This window comes from Pseudophryne corroboree, chromosome 5 (assembly GCF_028390025.1).
Source record: "Pseudophryne corroboree isolate aPseCor3 chromosome 5, aPseCor3.hap2, whole genome shotgun sequence".
Lineage (NCBI taxonomy): Eukaryota > Metazoa > Chordata > Amphibia > Anura > Myobatrachidae > Pseudophryne > Pseudophryne corroboree.
In genome coordinates, this window is record NC_086448.1 from 836878245 (window position 1) to 836896550 (window position 18306).

General features: G+C 46.7%; 1 protein-coding gene across 1 annotated transcript in view; it reads right to left on the minus strand.

Moving 5' to 3' along the window:
* MYO1G (myosin IG) overlaps positions 1 to 18306 on the minus strand; it is a 508951-nt gene that overhangs the window by 359850 nt on the left and 130795 nt on the right. The window contains exon 15 of the mRNA XM_063924584.1: positions 2591 to 2757. Coding sequence (XP_063780654.1) covers positions 2591 to 2757 — 167 coding nt within the window. The remainder of the gene's footprint in view (positions 1 to 2590; positions 2758 to 18306) is intronic.

The window sequence follows — 18306 nt, forward strand, 5'->3', positions numbered from 1 at the left end:
GACCTTACACAGCCAGATATGAGGAGCCCCCTCCAACATGACCTTATACAGCCAGATATGAGAAGCCCCCTCCAACATGACCTTATACAGCCCAGATATGAGGATCTCCCTCTGACATGACCTTATACAGCCAGATATGAGGAGCCCCCTCCAACATGACCTTACATAGCCCAGATATGAGGAACCCCCTCCAACAATGACCTTACACAGCCCAGATATGAGGAGTCCCCTCCAACATGACCTTACACAGCCAGATATGAGGAGCCCCCTCCAACATGACCTTACACAGCCAGATATGAGGAGCCCCCTCCAACATGACCTTATACAGCCAGATATGAGGAGCCCCCTCCAACATGACCTTACACAGCCAGATATGAGGAACCCCCTCCAACATGACCTTACACAGCCAGATATAGATATGAGGAGCCCCCTCCAACATGACCTTATACAGCCAAATATGAGGAGCCCCCTCCAACATGACCTTACACACCCCAGATATGAGGAGTCCCCTCCAACATGACCTTACACAGCCAGATATGAGGAGCCCCCTCCAACATGACCTTACACAGCCCAGATATGAGGAGCCCCCTCCAACATGACCTTACACAGCCCATATATGAGGATCCCCCTCCAACATGACCTTACACAGCCAGATATGAGGAACCCCCTCCAACATGACCTTACACAGCCCAGATATGAGGATCCCCCTCCAACATGACCGTACACAGCCAGATATGAGGAACCCCCTCCAACATGACCTTACACAGCCCAGATATGAGGAGTCCCCTCCAACATGACCTTACACAGCCTAGAAATAAGGAGCATCCTCCAACATGACCTTATACGGCCCAGATATGAGGAGCCCCCTGCAACATGACCTTACACAGCCAGATATGAGGAGCCCCCTCCAACATGACCTTATACAGCCAAATATGAGGAGCCCCCTCCAACATGACCTTACACACCCCAGATATGAGGATCCCCCTCCAACATGACCTTACACAGCCAGATATGAGGAACCCCCTCCAACATGACCTTACACAGCCAGATATGAGGAGCCCCCTCCAACATGACCTTATACAGCCAGATATGAGAAGCCCCCTCCAACATGACCTTACACAGCCCAGATATGAGGAGTCCCCTCCAACATGACCTTACACAGCCAGATATGAGGAGCCCCCTCCAACATGACCTTATACAGCCAGATATGAGGAGCCCCCTCCAACATGAACTTACACAGCCAGATATCAGGAGTCCCCTCCAACATGACCTTATACAGCCAGATATCAGGAGCCCCCTCCAACATGACCTTACACAGCCCAGATATGAGGTGTCCCCACCAACATCACCTTACACAGCCAGATATGAGGATCCCCCTCTGACATGACCTTATGCAGCCAGATATGAGGATCCCCCTCCAACATGACCTTACACAGCCCAGATATGAGGAGCCCCCTCCAACATGACCTTATACAGGCCAGATATGAGGAGTCCCCTCTGACATAACCTTACACAGCCCAGATATGAGGAGCCCCCTCCAACATGACCTTACATAGCCAGATATGAGGAGTCCCCTCTGACATAACCTTACACAACCAGATATGAGGAGCCCCCTCCAACATGACCTTACATAGCCAGATCTGAGGAGCCCCCTCCAACATGACCTTACACAGCCCAGATATGAGGAGACCCCTCCAACATGACCTTACACAGCCCAGATATGAGGCGTCCCTACCAACATGACCTTACACAGCCAGATATCAGGATCCCCCTCCAACATGACCTTACACAGCCCAGATATGAGGAGCCCCCTCTGACATGACCTTACACAGCCAGATATGAGGAGCCCCCTACAACATGACCTTATACAGCCCAGATATGAGGATCCCTCCTCTGACATGACCTTATACAGCCCAGATATCAGGATCCCACTCCAACATGATATGAGGAGCACCCTCCAACATGACCTTACATAGCCAGATATGAGGAGCCCCCTCCAACATGACCTTACACAGCCCAGATATCAGGATCCCCCTCTAACATGACCTTACACAGACCAGATATGAGGAGCCCCCTCCAACATGACCTTACACAGACAGCTATGAGGAGCCCCCTCCAACATGACCTTACACAGCCCAGATATGAGGAGGCCCCTCCAAGATGACCTTACACAGCCAGATATGAGGAGTCCCCTCCAACATGACCTTACACAGCCTAGAAATAAGGAGCATCCTCCAACATGACCTTATACGGCCCAGATATGAGGAGCCCCCTCCAACATGACCTTACACAGCCAGATATGAGGAGCCCCCTCCAACATGACCTTACACAGCCAGATATGAGGAGTCCCCTCCAACATGACCTTACACAGCCAGATATGAGGAGTCCCCTCCGACATGACCTTACACAGCCAGATATGAGGAGCCCCCTCCAACATAACCTTACACAGACAGATATGAGGAGTCCCATCTGACATGACCTGTGTAAGAAACCCCCCTGCTTTTATGATCAGATGCAAGGAGACCTCGCTACTATAACCTTACACATCCATATTCTAGCTGCCAGCTGTAGAATGACCGTATACCATTACCTGAGGAGGAATCTGTCATAGGACTGTCTGTACGCAAATCCAGCTCTCCTGACGCGCACATTCTCCAGGAGACCCAAATATTCTACCTGGTGGAGACACCTCCGGTCATCAAACAGTATAGGAGACTTCTGGTCATTGGGCTTCACACAGCGAACGTAATAAGGCTCCTGTAACATAATGATGGACATACAATAAGCAATGAGCCAATACAACAAAGAAACAGCAATCTGGGATAAATTCCACCCTCCCAGTCTGGAACATGTATAAGGTGGGGGCACAAGGACTTCTCTCCCTAAAAGTGGGTGCGTGTTATCGCTGGCAGCACAGAATAGTTATAGTTGAGGCGCAGCTTTGGGAAAGTGTACAGCAAGTGCAGGCCTCATGATGGAGGCACATCTGTTGTGTTTGCAGAGCAACGCTCTTATATGTTCACATGTAGAAGTAGTGGACACATGACTCCTTGTGACTGGGGATGTAGAGCCAGAGAGGGTAGGGGTAGGGTGAGAACATTAAGGGTGTGGTCAGGTGTCTGCAGGTGGATGCAGGACACGCTCAGCACTGCGAGAGGCACCAGGTGAGGTCAGGGAGGGCAGGACACTGGATGTATTGTGGCTGCAGGACACGCTCAGCACTACGAGAGGCACCAGGTGAGGGCAGGACACTGGATGCATTGTGGCTGCAGGACACGCTCAGCACTGCGAGAGACACCAGGTGAGGTCAGGGAGGGCAGGACACTGGATGCCTTGTGGCTGCAGGACACGCTCAGCACTGCGAGAGGCACCAGGTGAGGGCAGGATACTGGATGCCTTGTGGATGCAGGACACGCTCAGCACTGCGAGAGGCACCAGGGGAGGGCAGGACACTGGATGCCTTGTGGCTGCAGGACATGCTCAGCACTGCGAGAGGCACCAGGTGAGGTCAGGGAGGGCAGGACACTGGATGCCTTGTGGCTGCAGGACATGCTCAGCACTGCGAGAGGCACCAGGTGAGGTCAGGGAGGGCAGGACACTGGATGCATTGTGGCTGCAGGACATGTTCAGCACTGCGAGAGGCACCAGGTGAGGTCAGGGAGGGCAGGACACTGGATGCATTGTGGCTGCAGGACATGCGAGGCAGGGCACTGGTGAAGGAGAGGAGGCTGATAAGACCACGGCTCTTGTGTAGGCAGTGGATAAGCGGGTCATGTGCGGCAGTAAGGTAAATGATCCCTGATGTGAATAAACCCCATCCTGCTCTGTGCAATGTGCAGAGCATTGCGCGTGATGTAACAACCGGCACGGTACAGTGTGAAACGCGCTGACAGGTGAACTTCAGACCCCTCCAGGTTCCATAAAACAGCATCTCTGCCTTGGGACGTCTGAGTGACAGGAGTGTGATGTGATAATGAATGCCGCGGCTTAGGGGAGATGAAAGTGCGCGGTGTGAATTATTTAACGCTGGCTTGGCAGATGGAGTGTTCCAGACAGTTTATCACACTTCAAGGCTCCTGGAATTGTTCTGTCACCGAGTACCGGGCCCCCCATGCAGGACAAGTGATGGGGAGAGAGGAGGGAGACGGGTTCTGCAAACAGCACAACATTCAGACAACTTCAGCTAAGTCACCTCTGCGAAGGGCATTTATGAAGCTGCAAGACTGGATGGCAGCACGGATAGTGTAATGGTCAGCAGTACTGCCTCACAACACTGAGGTCATGGGTTCAATTCCCAGCATGGCCCTAACTGTGTGGAGTTTGTATATTCTCCCCATACTCCTCCGGGTACTCCGGTTTCCTACCAAAATCCCAAAATATGCCGGTAGGTTAATTGGCTCCCAACAAAAATAACCCTAGTGTGTAAGTGTGTGCCTGTAAATGTGGAATATAGAGTGTAAGCTCCACTGGGGCAGGGACTGATGTGAATGGACAAAATATTCTCTGTACAGCGCTGCAGAATATGTGTGCGCTATATAAATAACTGGTAATAAATAAGAAGATGTTCTGTGTGACGTCTTCTGGTTACTTATCTGCTATAGCACCGCGTTTCCAGGCTGGTGCAGGAAGATGGTGTCAATACCATCCTGCGTCTTGTATTCTGCGCAAGGCAAGATCTCATGGGCAGACTAGATGGGCCAAATGGTTCTTATCTGCCGTCACTGGATGTTACTATTTTGTTTTCCGAAAAGAGAATGTATCCAAGGTAGGGATGGCCATCGGAAGGGTGCTATCAAACTGTAGCCGCCATTGCAACATACCTTAAGCGACTAGTTACGTTCACGTGACTTTCTCAAAGGTATTGTGAACGTGACGGAACGCTTTAGGACTCCTCCCCCTTTTTGTTGCAATCGATCCAGTACATTGGATAATCCAACATCACCATCTGCTCCTACATACAGCTCAGCTAATTCCTATGGACACTGTTCTCACCACGTCCATTATACAGCCGTCTAAGGTGGTCATTCCGAGTTGTTCGCTAACTGCATTCATTCGCTGTGCAGCAATGAGGCAAAAAAAGTCACTTCTGCGCATGCGGCGCAATGCACACGTGCAACGTAGTATTACAACGAACGATGTCGTTTTGCACAGGGTCTAGCAAAGCTTTTCAGTCGCACTGCTGGCCGCAGAGTGATTGACAGGAAGAGGGCGTTTCTGGGTGGTAACTGACCGTTTTCAGGGAGTGTTCTAAAAAACACAGGCGTGGCAGGAAAAACGCAGGCGTGGCTGGCCGAACGCAGGGCGTGTTTGTGACGTCAAAACAGGAACTGAACAGTCTGAAGTCATCGCAAGCGCTGAGTAGGTTTTGAGCTACTCTGAAACTGCACAAAAAAACTTTGTAGCCGCTCTGCGATCCTTTCGTTCGCACTTCTGCTAAGCTAAAATACACTCCCAGTGGGCGGTGGCATAGCGTTTGCACGGCTGCTAAAAACTGCTAGCGAGCGATCAACTCGGAATGACCCCCTAAAGCCGGACACTATTGGTGACTGGAGTAAGTGATGTACACTATATCCACAAACTAACTATGTACAAGCTTGTGAGAGATTGTTTTAACATACCGGATCATAATTATCACAATAAGACAGGGAATATATGAACTCATAAGGTGTATTGGAATATGCCCCCTCTAATACCTTTTTCACATCGCACAAATAACCCGGTATCGACGCGGCATATTGCCGTGTCGAAACGGGTCAGTGTGCGATGTGAAAGCTCCTTTGCTGAATTAGCGGGTCGCCTGACCCGGTAATTCAACCCGGTAAAATAGAAGGGTTATCACCGGGTTGAATACCGGGTCAGGTGCAGTGTGAATGGGAGCCGTTCCGATGCGACACGGCTCCCATTCACAGCATAGGCAGAGGCGGCGCAGGAGATGAGCTCATCTCCCGGCGCCGCCTCCACCCCCGCCCCTGCTGCTGCTGCGCCCCCCGCTGCTATGGCAACCGACCCGGTATATTGCCGGGTCGGAAAGCCAGCAAAGGAGCGCAAATGCCGGATCCCACCCGGTAAGGACACGTTTCTCTTACCGGGTGGGATCCGGCATTTGCGATCTGAAAGCAGCATAATTGAGACACACAGCATATGACATTGTTGCTTTTTTCTTTTCTTTTTTAAAAGTCTGAAACATTGTATTAACTTAATGATCTCTTGATACATGTTTGCCTAATACTGTGCACAGTACTATTTTAATGTTTCATTGGGTTTTATTATAAAATTGAATTATATAAAGACTATTGAGTATTTTCAATTGATACACGGTGGTATTCTCTATACGTTTATTGGTATACAGTTTCGGTACCCGTTTATCCCAAGCGCTGTTGGATTCTTTTCTTTTTTTATAACTGTGTCTTACACTGACTCGCATAATTCAGTATACACAAAGAAAGTAACTCATAATCACATCCGCCCTCATACTTACCGGTATATATCGGAAAATGAGAAACCTAATGGTTTCCCAAACACAAAAACATATGAGCTAATTCTGTTCTCATCGTCACACTCATCATCCTCGTTATCATCATCAACATCCTCATCATCATCAACATACTACTCCTCCTCATCATCATCATCATCAACATACTCACTATCCTTATCATCAGCAACATACTTACAGTATCATCACCAATATACTCATCACCATCCTCATCATTCTTATTATCATTACCCGCACGCATACTCATTATCATCATCCTCATCTTTCTCATCATCATCAGCAACATACTGCTCATCAGCAACATACTTATTACCATCATCATCAAGAAACTCATCATCCTCATCTTTATCATTATCCTCATACTCACCATCACCATCATCAATATACTCATCACCATCCTCATCCTTCTCATCATCATCATCAACATACTGCTCATCAGCAACAACTTTTTACCATCATTATCATCAAGAAACTCATCACCATCCTCATCCTTATTATTATCATTATCATCCTTATCAACATGTGTATTATCCTCATCATCAGCAACATACTTATCATCATCATCATCATTATCATCATCGTCTATATACTCATCACCATCCTCATCCTTATCATCACCATCCTCATCATAAACCTCCTCCTCATCATCCTCATACACATTAACATAATCACATCATGGTCCTCATCTTCCTAATCATCCTCATACTATACTTATTATTATTATTATTATTATCATCATCATCATCATCATCATGGTCCTCATCTTCAAACTTATTATCATCATTATCCACATACTCATCATCTTCATTATCACCCTCCTCCTCATCATCATACTCATTATTATCCTCACGGTTCTCATCTTCATTAGCTTCCTCGTCATCATTAGTCTCATCATCCACAAACTTATTATCATCACCACCATCCTCATCATCCACATGCTCATTGTCATGTTCATATTCTCATTATCATCATCATTATCCTCATACTCACTATCCTCCTCATCATCTTCTTATCTTCCTCATACTCATTATCCTTATACTCATTAACATCATGGTCTTAATTTCTCTCATCATCATCATCATCATCCTCATCTTTATCATAATCCTCTTCAAACTTATTATCATCATCTTCATTATCATCCTCCTCCTCATCATCATGCTCATCATCCTCAAGGTTTTCATCTTCATTATCTTGCTCATCATCATTATTCTCATCATCCACAAACTTATTATTATTATCACCATCCTCATCCACATGCTCATCGTCATGTTCATATTCTCATTATCATCTTCTTCATCATTATCCTCATACTCATTATCCTCCTCATCATCTTATCTTCCTCATACTCCTCATCCTCATTATCATTATCATCATGGTCTTCATTTTTCTCATCATCATTTTCACCTTTCTCAAACTTACCATAATCATCCACATACTCATCCACATCTTTATATTCATTATCCTCCTCCTCCTCAACATCATCTATATTATCATCTTCCTCATCATCATCATCATGGTTCTCTTCTCCATCATCATCATCATCCTCATCATCCCGAAACGTATAATCATCTCATCCACATTTTCATATTCATTATCATCTTCCTCAACATCGTCATCCTCAATATCATATTCACCATCCCCTCATACTCAGCATCATCATCCTCCTCCTCCTCATTAACCTTTAAACTCATTCTCATCCTTATCATCATCACCTTTCTCACGACAAAACTTATCATCATCATCATCCTCCTCATTAACCTTTAAACTCATTCTCATCCTTATCATCATCACCTTTCTCACCACAAAACTTATCATCATCATCATACTTCTCATCCTCATCATCAATATCATCCTCCTCATCCCCGTCATCAATATCATACTCATCATCATTCTCATCATAAATACCATCCTCCTCAAAATCATCATCATCATCATCAATATGATCCTCGTCATCCTCTAAATTATTATCATCCTCCTCATCATTCTTCTTCTCATCATCATCATGTATTATTCCGCTATTCTTCAGAAACCAGGTATTGATTCTCCTCCTCAGTCCTAAAAGTATGTCAGCAGATACAAGTCTAACTAAGGTGCACCTGGACAGTGCTGAGGCCACGCCTCATGGGGCACACGGGGCGTGCCTGCATCCCAAAGTGGGCGCAAGGCATAAAATAGACATATTTCTGTCTGAGGTCCGGAATTATGTAAATAAATTGTATTCTCAATTCCTCCGTATATGATCATCAAATCATTTCAGGTACAGTTACAAAAAATATATAAAAAGATTAAGGGGCTAATTCAGGTTGGATCACAAATCGCGATCCAACCGGAAATATTGCGATCGGCGCATGCATAGGTCGGTCACAGGGCAGGGGGGGACAGCAACGCTCCGTTTGCAGGGCGGAGATGGAACGTTGCGGGGGTGGAGGTGGGCAAATGGTGGGCGTTGCGGCGTGAAGGGGGGCGTGATCGCAGTGATTGGGAACGTGGCGGCGGGCCTCCTGCATCCTCTATTTCTGCTAAGAAAGTGATACGTTCGCAATTTCTGCTTGTTGTAAGGGGGGAGGCGGTGGTCAGCAGGCTGGGCAGCCTTGCCCTGCGATGGTCGGCCCCCCAGCATGCGAGCAAAAGGATTGCAAATTTCAATCATCAGAACCTCCGCGCTGTACTATAGATTCATTGAGATTTGCCGCTTCATCTGACGTTTGGTAGAACCAGAAAGAGAATGAGAATTTAGCAGATTCAGAATTCCCAACAGCAGCTGAGTCTGTGGCTATAAATATTCCGAGCGCCAGACTTGTGTTCTCACCCAAACCCACCGGGAGATCTCAGAGTCCCACAAGAAGGAGAAGAGATCTGCTGCTCATTGTAAGAAGACATTCCAATGACCGTACTATCACTGATTCACACCTGTGCTCAGGGGGTGTGAGACTCAGGGTCGACACCTATTAGGTTGACATCTGTTGGTTGACAGTGGCTAGGTAGACACTAGAAATAGGTCGACACTGCCATTAGGTCGACATGAACAAGGTCGACATGAAAAAAGGTTGACATGAGTTTTTCATGTTTTTTTGGTGTTTTCTTCGTAAAGTGACCGGGAACCCCAATTAGTGCACCGTGTCCCTTCGCATGGATCGCTAAGCTCGCCATGCTTCGGGTAAGGTGCCTCGCTGCGCTACCGTTGCACTCGGCACAGTTTATCATTCCCAATCGTAGTCCACGTGGATAGTAAAGTATGAAAAAGTAAAAAAAATGGAAATAAATTTGAAAAACTCATGTCGACCTTTTTACATGTTGACCTAATGCTCGTGTCGGCCTATTTCTAGTGTCGACCTATTCACCGTTGACCAGTGGGTGTACTATATAAACTGGCGCACTGCAATGTGGCACAATATGAACTGGAGCACTGCAATGTGGCACAATATGAACTGGGGCACTACAATGTGGTATAATATGAACTGGGGCATTACAATGTGGTTATAATATGAACTGGGGCACTACAATGTGGTATAATATGAACTGGGCACTACAATGTGGTATAATATGAACTGGAGCACTGCAATGTGGTATAATATGAACTGGGGCACTGCAATGTGCCACAATATGAGCTAGGGAACTGCAATGTGGTATAATATGTACCGGGACACTGCAATGTGGTACAATATGAACTGGGGCACTGCAATGTGGTATAATATGAACTGGGGCACTGCAATGTGGTATAATATGAACTAGGGCACTGCAATGTGGTATAATATGAACTGGGCACTGCAATGTGGCACACTATTAACTGGGGCACTGCAATGTGGTATAATATGAACTGGGGCACTGCAATGTGGTATAATATGAACTGGGGCACTGCAATGTGGCACAATATAAGCTAGGGAACTGCAATGTGGTATAATATGAACTGGGGCACTACAATGTGGTATAATATGAACTGGGGCACTGCAATGTGGTATAATATGAACTGGGGCACTGCAATGTGGTATAATATGAACTGGGACACTACAATGTGGTATAATATGAACTGGGGCACTGCAATGTGGTATAATATGAACTGGGATACTAAAATATGGTATAATATGAACTGGAGCACTGCAATGTGGCACAATATAAGCTAGGGAACTGCAATGTGGTATAATATGAACTGGGGCACTGCAATGTGGTATAATATGAACTGGGGCACTGCAATGTGGTATAATATGAACTGGGGCACTACAATGTGGTATAATATGAACTGGGGCACTACAATGTGCTATAATATGAACTGGGGCACTGCAATGTGGTATAATATGAACTGGGGCACTGCAATGTGGTATAATATGAACTGGGACACTACAATGTGGTATAATATGAACTGGGGCACTGCAATGTGGTATAATATGAACTGGGGCACTACAATGTGGTATAATATGTACTGGGGAACTACAATGTGGTATAATATGAACTGGGACACTACAATGTGGTATAATATGAACTGGGGCACTGCAATGTGGTATAATATGAACTGGGGCACTGCAATGTGGTATAATATGAACTAGGGGCACTACAATGTGGTATAATATGAACTGGGGTACTACAATGTGGCACAATATGAACTGGGACACTGCAATGTGGTATAATATGAACTGGGGGTACTACAATGTGGTATAAAATAAACTGGGGGCACTACAATGTGGCATAATATGAACTGGGATACTACAATATGGCATAATATGAACTGGGGGCACTACAATGTGGCATAATATGAACTGGGATACTACAATATGGCATAATATGAACTGGGGGCACTATAACGTGGCATAATATGAACTGGGGGCACTATAATGTGGTATAATATGAACTGGGGGCACTATAATGTGGTATAATATGAACTGGGGGCACTATAATGTGGCATAATATGAACTGGGGGCACTATAATGTGGTATAATATGAACTGGGGGCACTATAATGTGGTATAATATGAACTGGGGGCACTATAATGTGGTATAATATGAACTGGGGGCACTATAATGTGGCATAATATGAACTGGGGGCACTATAATGTGGTATAATATGAACTGGGGGCCCTATAATGTGGTATAATATGAACTGAGGGCACTATAATGTGGTATAATATGAACTGAGAGCACTATGTGGTACAAGGTGAAAAAAGGGTCATTGTGTGGCATAATATGAACTGGGGGCACTATGTGGTACAAGGTGAAATAAGGGTCATTGTGTGGCATAATATGAACTGTGGCAGTGTGTAACATAATGTAAACTGGGGGCACTGTGTCACAATGTAAACTGAGGGCACCACGAATGGGCATAAAAGAACCACTGCTGAGAGAACTGGGGGAAGCATTGGGGACCCATCAGAATGTTGCTAAGTCCTAGTTACCGTGCACCCATGGCTCCATTATATTACTTATATTGCAACTCAAAGGATAACTCCAGTCTCCAGCCATATAGTACATTTTACTCAACCCCATCAAATTCCCCAACTAGCACAAGTGCGGAGGTCCCGTGCCATAAGAAAACCCCACGTCCACCCACCAGCACTGGTCCAAACTGAAACTCTCAGCTACGAAACATGGAGGTAAAATACAGTATGCTGTCCAGTGCTACCCTGACATTCCACTGCAGCACTGTTATAATATGACTTTCCCCTCCATTACAGACAGCTGCAGGCTGCCACACGTCTGTGGCAGTGTCTCTTGATGGGGTCTCACATTTCCATGAAGCTGACACTTATTGGGTTGCTGTGACATCACTGTGTATGAACCAACCAATCCACAAGGTGTATTCCTGCAAAGCAATACTGCCTGCTCTGTCACTCCTACTCTGCCTGCTCTGTCACTCCTACTCTGCCTGCTCTGTCACTCCTACTCTGCCTACTCTGTCACTCCTACTCTGCCTGCTCTGTCACTCCTACCCTGCCTGCTCTGTCACTCCTACTCTGCCTGCTCTGTCACTCCTACTCTGCCTGCTCTGTCACTCCTACCCTGCCTGCTCTGTCACTCCTACTCTGCCTGCTCTGTCACTCCTACCCTGCCTGCTCTGTCACTCCTACTCTGCCTGCTCTGTCACTCCTACTCTGCCTGCTCTGTCACTCCTACTCTGCCTGCTCTGTCACTCCTACTCTGCCTGCTCTGCCACTCCTACTCTGCCTGCTCTGTCACTCCTACCCTGCCTGCTCTGTCACTCCTACTCTGCCTGCTCTGTCACTCCTACTCTGCCTGCTCTGTCACCCCTACTCTGCCTGCTCTGTCACTCCTACTCTGCCTGCTCTGTCACTCCTACCCTGCCTGCTCTGTCACTCCTACTCTGCCTGCTCTGTCACTCCTACTCTGCCTGCTCTGTCACTCCTACCCTGCCTGCTCTGTCACTCCTACCCTGCCTGCTCTGTCACTCCTACTCTGCCTGCTCTGTCACTCCTACTCTGCCTGCTCTGCCACTCCTACTCTGCCTGCTCTGTCACTCCTACTCTGCCTGCTCTACCGCTCCTACTCTGCCTGCTCTGTCACTCCTACTCTGCCTGCTCTGTCACTCCTACTCTGCCTGCTCTGTCACTCCTACTCTGCCTGCTCTGTCACTCCTACCCTGCCTGCTCTGTCACTCCTACTCTGCCTGCTCTGTCACTCCTACTCTGCCTGCTCTGTCACTCCTATACTGCCTGCTCTGTCACTCCTACTCTGCCTGCTCTGTCACTCCTATCCTGCCTGCCATGTCACTCCTACCCTGCCTGCTCTGTCACTCCTACTCTGCCTGCTCTGTCACTCCTACTCTGCCTGCTCTGTCACTCCTACCCTGCCTGCTCTGTCACTCCTACCCTGCCTGCTCTGTCACTCCTACTCTGCATGCTCTGTCACTCCTACTCTGCCTGCTCTGTCACTCCTACTCTGCCTGCTCTGTCACTCCTACTCTGCCTGCTCTGTCACTCCTACTCTGCCTGCTCTGTCACTCCTACCCTGCCTGCTCTGTCACTCCTACCCTGCCTGCTCTGTCACTCCTACCCTGCCTGCTCTGTCACTCCTACCCTGCCTGCTCTGTCACTCCTACTCTGCCTGCTCTGTCACTCCTACCCTGCCTGCTCTGTCACTCCTACTCTGCCTGCTCTGTCACTCCTACCCTGCCTGCTCTGTCAATCCTACCCTGCCTACTCTGTCACTCCTACTCTGCCTGCTCTGTCACTCCTACTCTGCCTGCTCTGTCACTCCTACCCTGCCTGCTCTGTCACTCCTACTCTGCCTGCTCTGTCACTCCTACTCTGCCTGCTCTGTCACTCCTACTCTGCCTGCTCTGTCACTCCTACCTTGCCTGCTCTGTCACTCCTACTCTGCCTGCTCTGTCACTCCTACCCTGCCTGCTCTGTCACTCTTACTCTGCCTGCTCTGTCACTCCTACTCTGCCTGCTCTGTCACTCCTACCCTGCCTGCTCTGTCACTCCTACCCTGCCTGCTCTGTCACTCCTACTCTGTCTGCTCTGTCACTCCTACTCTGCCTGCTCTGTCACTCCTACTCTGCCTGCTCTGTCACTCCTACTCTGCCTGCTCTGTCACTCCTACTCTGCCTGCTCTGTCACTCCTACTCTGCCTGCTCTGTCACTCCTACCCTGCCTGCTCTGTCAATCCTACCCTGCCTGCTCTGTCACTCCTACTCTGCCTGCTCTGTCACTCCTACTCTGCCTGCTCTGTCACTCCTACCCTGCCTGCTCTGTCACTCCTACTCTGCCTGCTCTGTTACTCCTACTCTGCCTGCTCTGTCACTCCTACTCTGCCTGCTCTGTCACTCCTACCCTGCCTGCTCTGTCACTCCTACTCTGCCTGCTCTGTCACTCCTACCCTGCCTGCTCTGTCACTCCTACTCTGCCTGCTCTGTCACTCCTACTCTGCCTGCTCTGTCACTCCTACCCTGCCTGCTCTGTCATTCCTACCCTGCCTGCTCTGTCACTCCTGCTCTGTCACTCCTACCCTGCATGCTCTGTCACTCCTACTCTGCCTGCTCTGTCACTCCTACTCTGCCTGCTCTGTCACTCCTACTCTGCCTGCTCTGTCACTCCTACTCTGCCTGCTCTGTCACTCCTACCCTGCCTGCACTGTCACTCCTACTCTGCCTGCACTGTCACTCCTACTCTGCCTGCTCTGTCACTCCTATCCTGCCTGCTCTGTCACTCCTACCCTGCCTGCTCTGTCACTCCTACTCTGCCTGCTCTGTCACTCCTACTCTGCCTGCTCTGTCACTCCTACTCTGCCTGCTCTGTCACTCCTACTCTGCCTGCTCTGTCACTCCTACTCTGCCTGCTCTGTCACTCCTACTCTGCCTGCTCTGTCACTCCTACCCTGCACATGCCCCGGCGCCGCAGTGCTCCGGTGCATGCCAGCCATTGTTGCCTAGCGATCGCCTCTGAGGCAGAGGCGGTCGCTGGGCGGGAGGGGGCTGGACGGCGGCGTTAAGCTGCCGTTTAGGGGGTGCGGTCCGGCCAACGTAGGCGTGGCCGGACCATTGGGGGGGGCGGGCCGCTGCGCTGGTCGGGAGCTACTCTAAATTTAGCACAGCTACGATCAACTCGGAATGACCCCCATTGTGCACTGCAGGTGGGGCAGATGTAACATGTGCAGAGAGAGTTAGATTTGGGTGGGTTATTTTGTTTCTGTGCAGGGTAAATACTGGCTGCTTTATTTTTACACTGCACTTTAGATTTCAGTTTGAACACACCCCACCCAAATCTAACTCTCTCTGCACATGTTACATCTACCCCACCTGCACTGCACATGGTTTTGCCCAACTGCTAACAAATTTGCTGCTGCGATCAACGCTGAATGACCCCCATTATCCAGCCCCGCAGTGCTCTGCCATTATTATATATTCATGTCATTGCAGCATAATAAGTAGCTGAGTGCACTAGATAATTAATATAAAGTGTTATTATTGCAGCTAGGAAATGACGAGGTGTCTGGTGTGGCGGATGTACCCCCCTCTTACAGCTAATAATAACCCGCATCCCCCCCTTCCCACACATGTTCTATTCAGCATATAAAAATATCAGCTCCGAGGGGCAGGCGAGCAGCTCTGCGCATTGTTATTACCCGGCCAGCGTCCGTCAGAGTGGGATTCACAATCAATCTCTTTTGTATTCAATATCCAGAAATACCTTACATGGCGGGGATCAGAGGTACAAACAAGGCAATTACCTCTGAGGAGAACTGCGCGTCCTGTCCTGTGTACCCCGCACCAGCCAGAGGGTTATTAATAAGCGCTTGCTGCAATCGCGCAGAAGTGTATAGAAAAATTATATGCAGACATACCCTCCAGATATAGAATGTGGCACCGTTGCTTTCACTATCTACAGCATGAATGCAAATTTCTCAAATTTCAAGTAAAATAAACATATATATAGCGTGTAAGGCAGCGAGCAGGGCCCTTGTACCCTCTGTCCGTCTGCTATTACCCTGTCTCATCACAAGACTGTATTGTTCCCAATTGTAACGCAGAACAGAATGTGCTAGCGTGATATAAGTAAATGTTTATAATTAATAATAATGTTTCTTCCTTTTATGAACTGTTGGAGTGCGTTATAAATACTGCTCTAATTTACTGATTGGTTCCGGAAGTCACTACCGAAGATGAAGGATGCATAATTGGGGTCTTATGTAATTGCCTGCGAGATGCAGACACGGGTGCGATTTTGCCTTTTAAATTATTGGTGCTTTAAAAATACAAGGCTTCTCCCTGTAACGCCCCCCGCGCATGCTGCCCACAGGTTACGGAATATGGCCCATGATGTTAAGACTTCGCCAGAGCTCAGTGTGCGACAATAAGCAGATTGTAAAACCAGTCTTTACGTCATAGGCAAACGCAGGGGGGTTTTCTGGTTGCCCAGAAACCCCTCCTCTTGACAAGTGGCTCATATTATGACAACAATAGCAATGGTATATAATATGATTACTAGAGCTGCCACCACATCATGCAGTGTAAGGAACAGAGCGGAGATGATGCACGTGCCCAGTGGTAGCGGCTAATTCTACCGAGCTTGCTGTGTGTGTGGATCTGAGTCCTCAATCAGTGTGCTGGACCAGAGAGTAGCTGCCAGGAAGAAGAGACAGGAGCCTTACCATGAGGTGGGAGAATGTGTGCTTAGATAGTGCAGTACTGGTTATATTATGTTTATGTATTTATTTATAATGGTATGTTTAACCTTTTCCTGACCACTTATTTATATTATTTAAACGTTTGATACAGCCTATACTGTAGACCATCTATAGTGTTAAATATTAATACTGTATGGCAGAGTGGGGGATTGTGGACTGGCATTTGGAAACCCCCCTCTAGAAATCCTGTGTTTGTCGCTGTACGTTGTTACGTGAGTTTCAACACGGTTCCCCTTAAAAGGAAGAACTCGCAAACAAATAACCAATGTATTTGTGACATGAAATTAAGTTGTGAAATATTTTATGACAATTTCGGGGTGTCCCAGCGGGTGATGGGGCGATGCATGCAGTGAGTGAAGGCCCGGCATGGAATCACTGTACCAAGTCACTTTATTGGGTGTCATTGTGTTTCCTTGCCCCCCTCCCCCCCACCTTCCCCCCAGCGGTGCAACTATGCGGGTACGCTCGGGTACGGAGTTCCCATAAGAATTTGGCAGCGGGTACGCAGTACCACCTGCCACACACTTTGCCATTACCACAATTATAATGTGCCACAAAGCAACAAGACCACGGTGCTTGGCAGCATGACTGCTCCTCCCACTTTGTCAGGGTTACTGGGAGTGCCACAGTGGTTGTATTTTCCTGTTATACTGGAGGCATTACTATATATTGTTATTATACTGGAGGCATTACTATATATTTCTATTATACTGGAGGTATCACTATATATTTCTATTATACTGGAGGTATCACTATATATTTCTATTATACTGGAGGTATCACTATATATTTCTATTATACTGGAGGTATCACTATATATTTCTATTATACTGGAGGTATCACTATATATTTCTATTATACTGGAGGCATTACTATATATTTCTATTATACTGGCGGTATTACTATATATTTCTATTATACTGGAGGTATTACTATATATCTCTATTATACTGGAGGTATCACTATATATTTCTATTATACTGGAGGTATCACTATATATTTCTATTATACTGGAAGCATTACTATATATTTCTATTATACTGGAGGCATCACTATATATCTCTATTATACTGGAGGTATCACTATATATTTCTATTATACTGGAGGTATCACTATATATTTCTATTATACTGGAGGTATCACTATATATTTCTATTATACTGGAGGTATCACTATATATTTCTATTATACTGGAGGCATTACTATATATTTCTATTATACTGGCGGTATTACTATATATTTCTATTATACTGGAGGTATTACTATATATCTCTATTATACTGGAGGTATCACTATATATTTCTATTATACTGGAGGTATCACTATATATTTCTATTATACTGGAAGCATTACTATATATTTCTATTATACTGGAGGCATCACTATATATCTCTATTATACTGGAGGTATCACTATATATTTCTATTATACTGGAGGTATCACTATATATTTCTATTATACTGGAGGTATCACTATATATTTCTATTATACTGGAGGTATCACTATATATTTCTATTATACTGGAGGCATTACTATATATTTCTATTATACTGGCGGTATTACTATATATTTCTATTATACTGGAGGTATCACTATATATTTCTATTATACTGGAGGTATTACTATATATTTCTATTATACTGGAGGTATCACTATATATGTCTATTATACTGGAGGTAT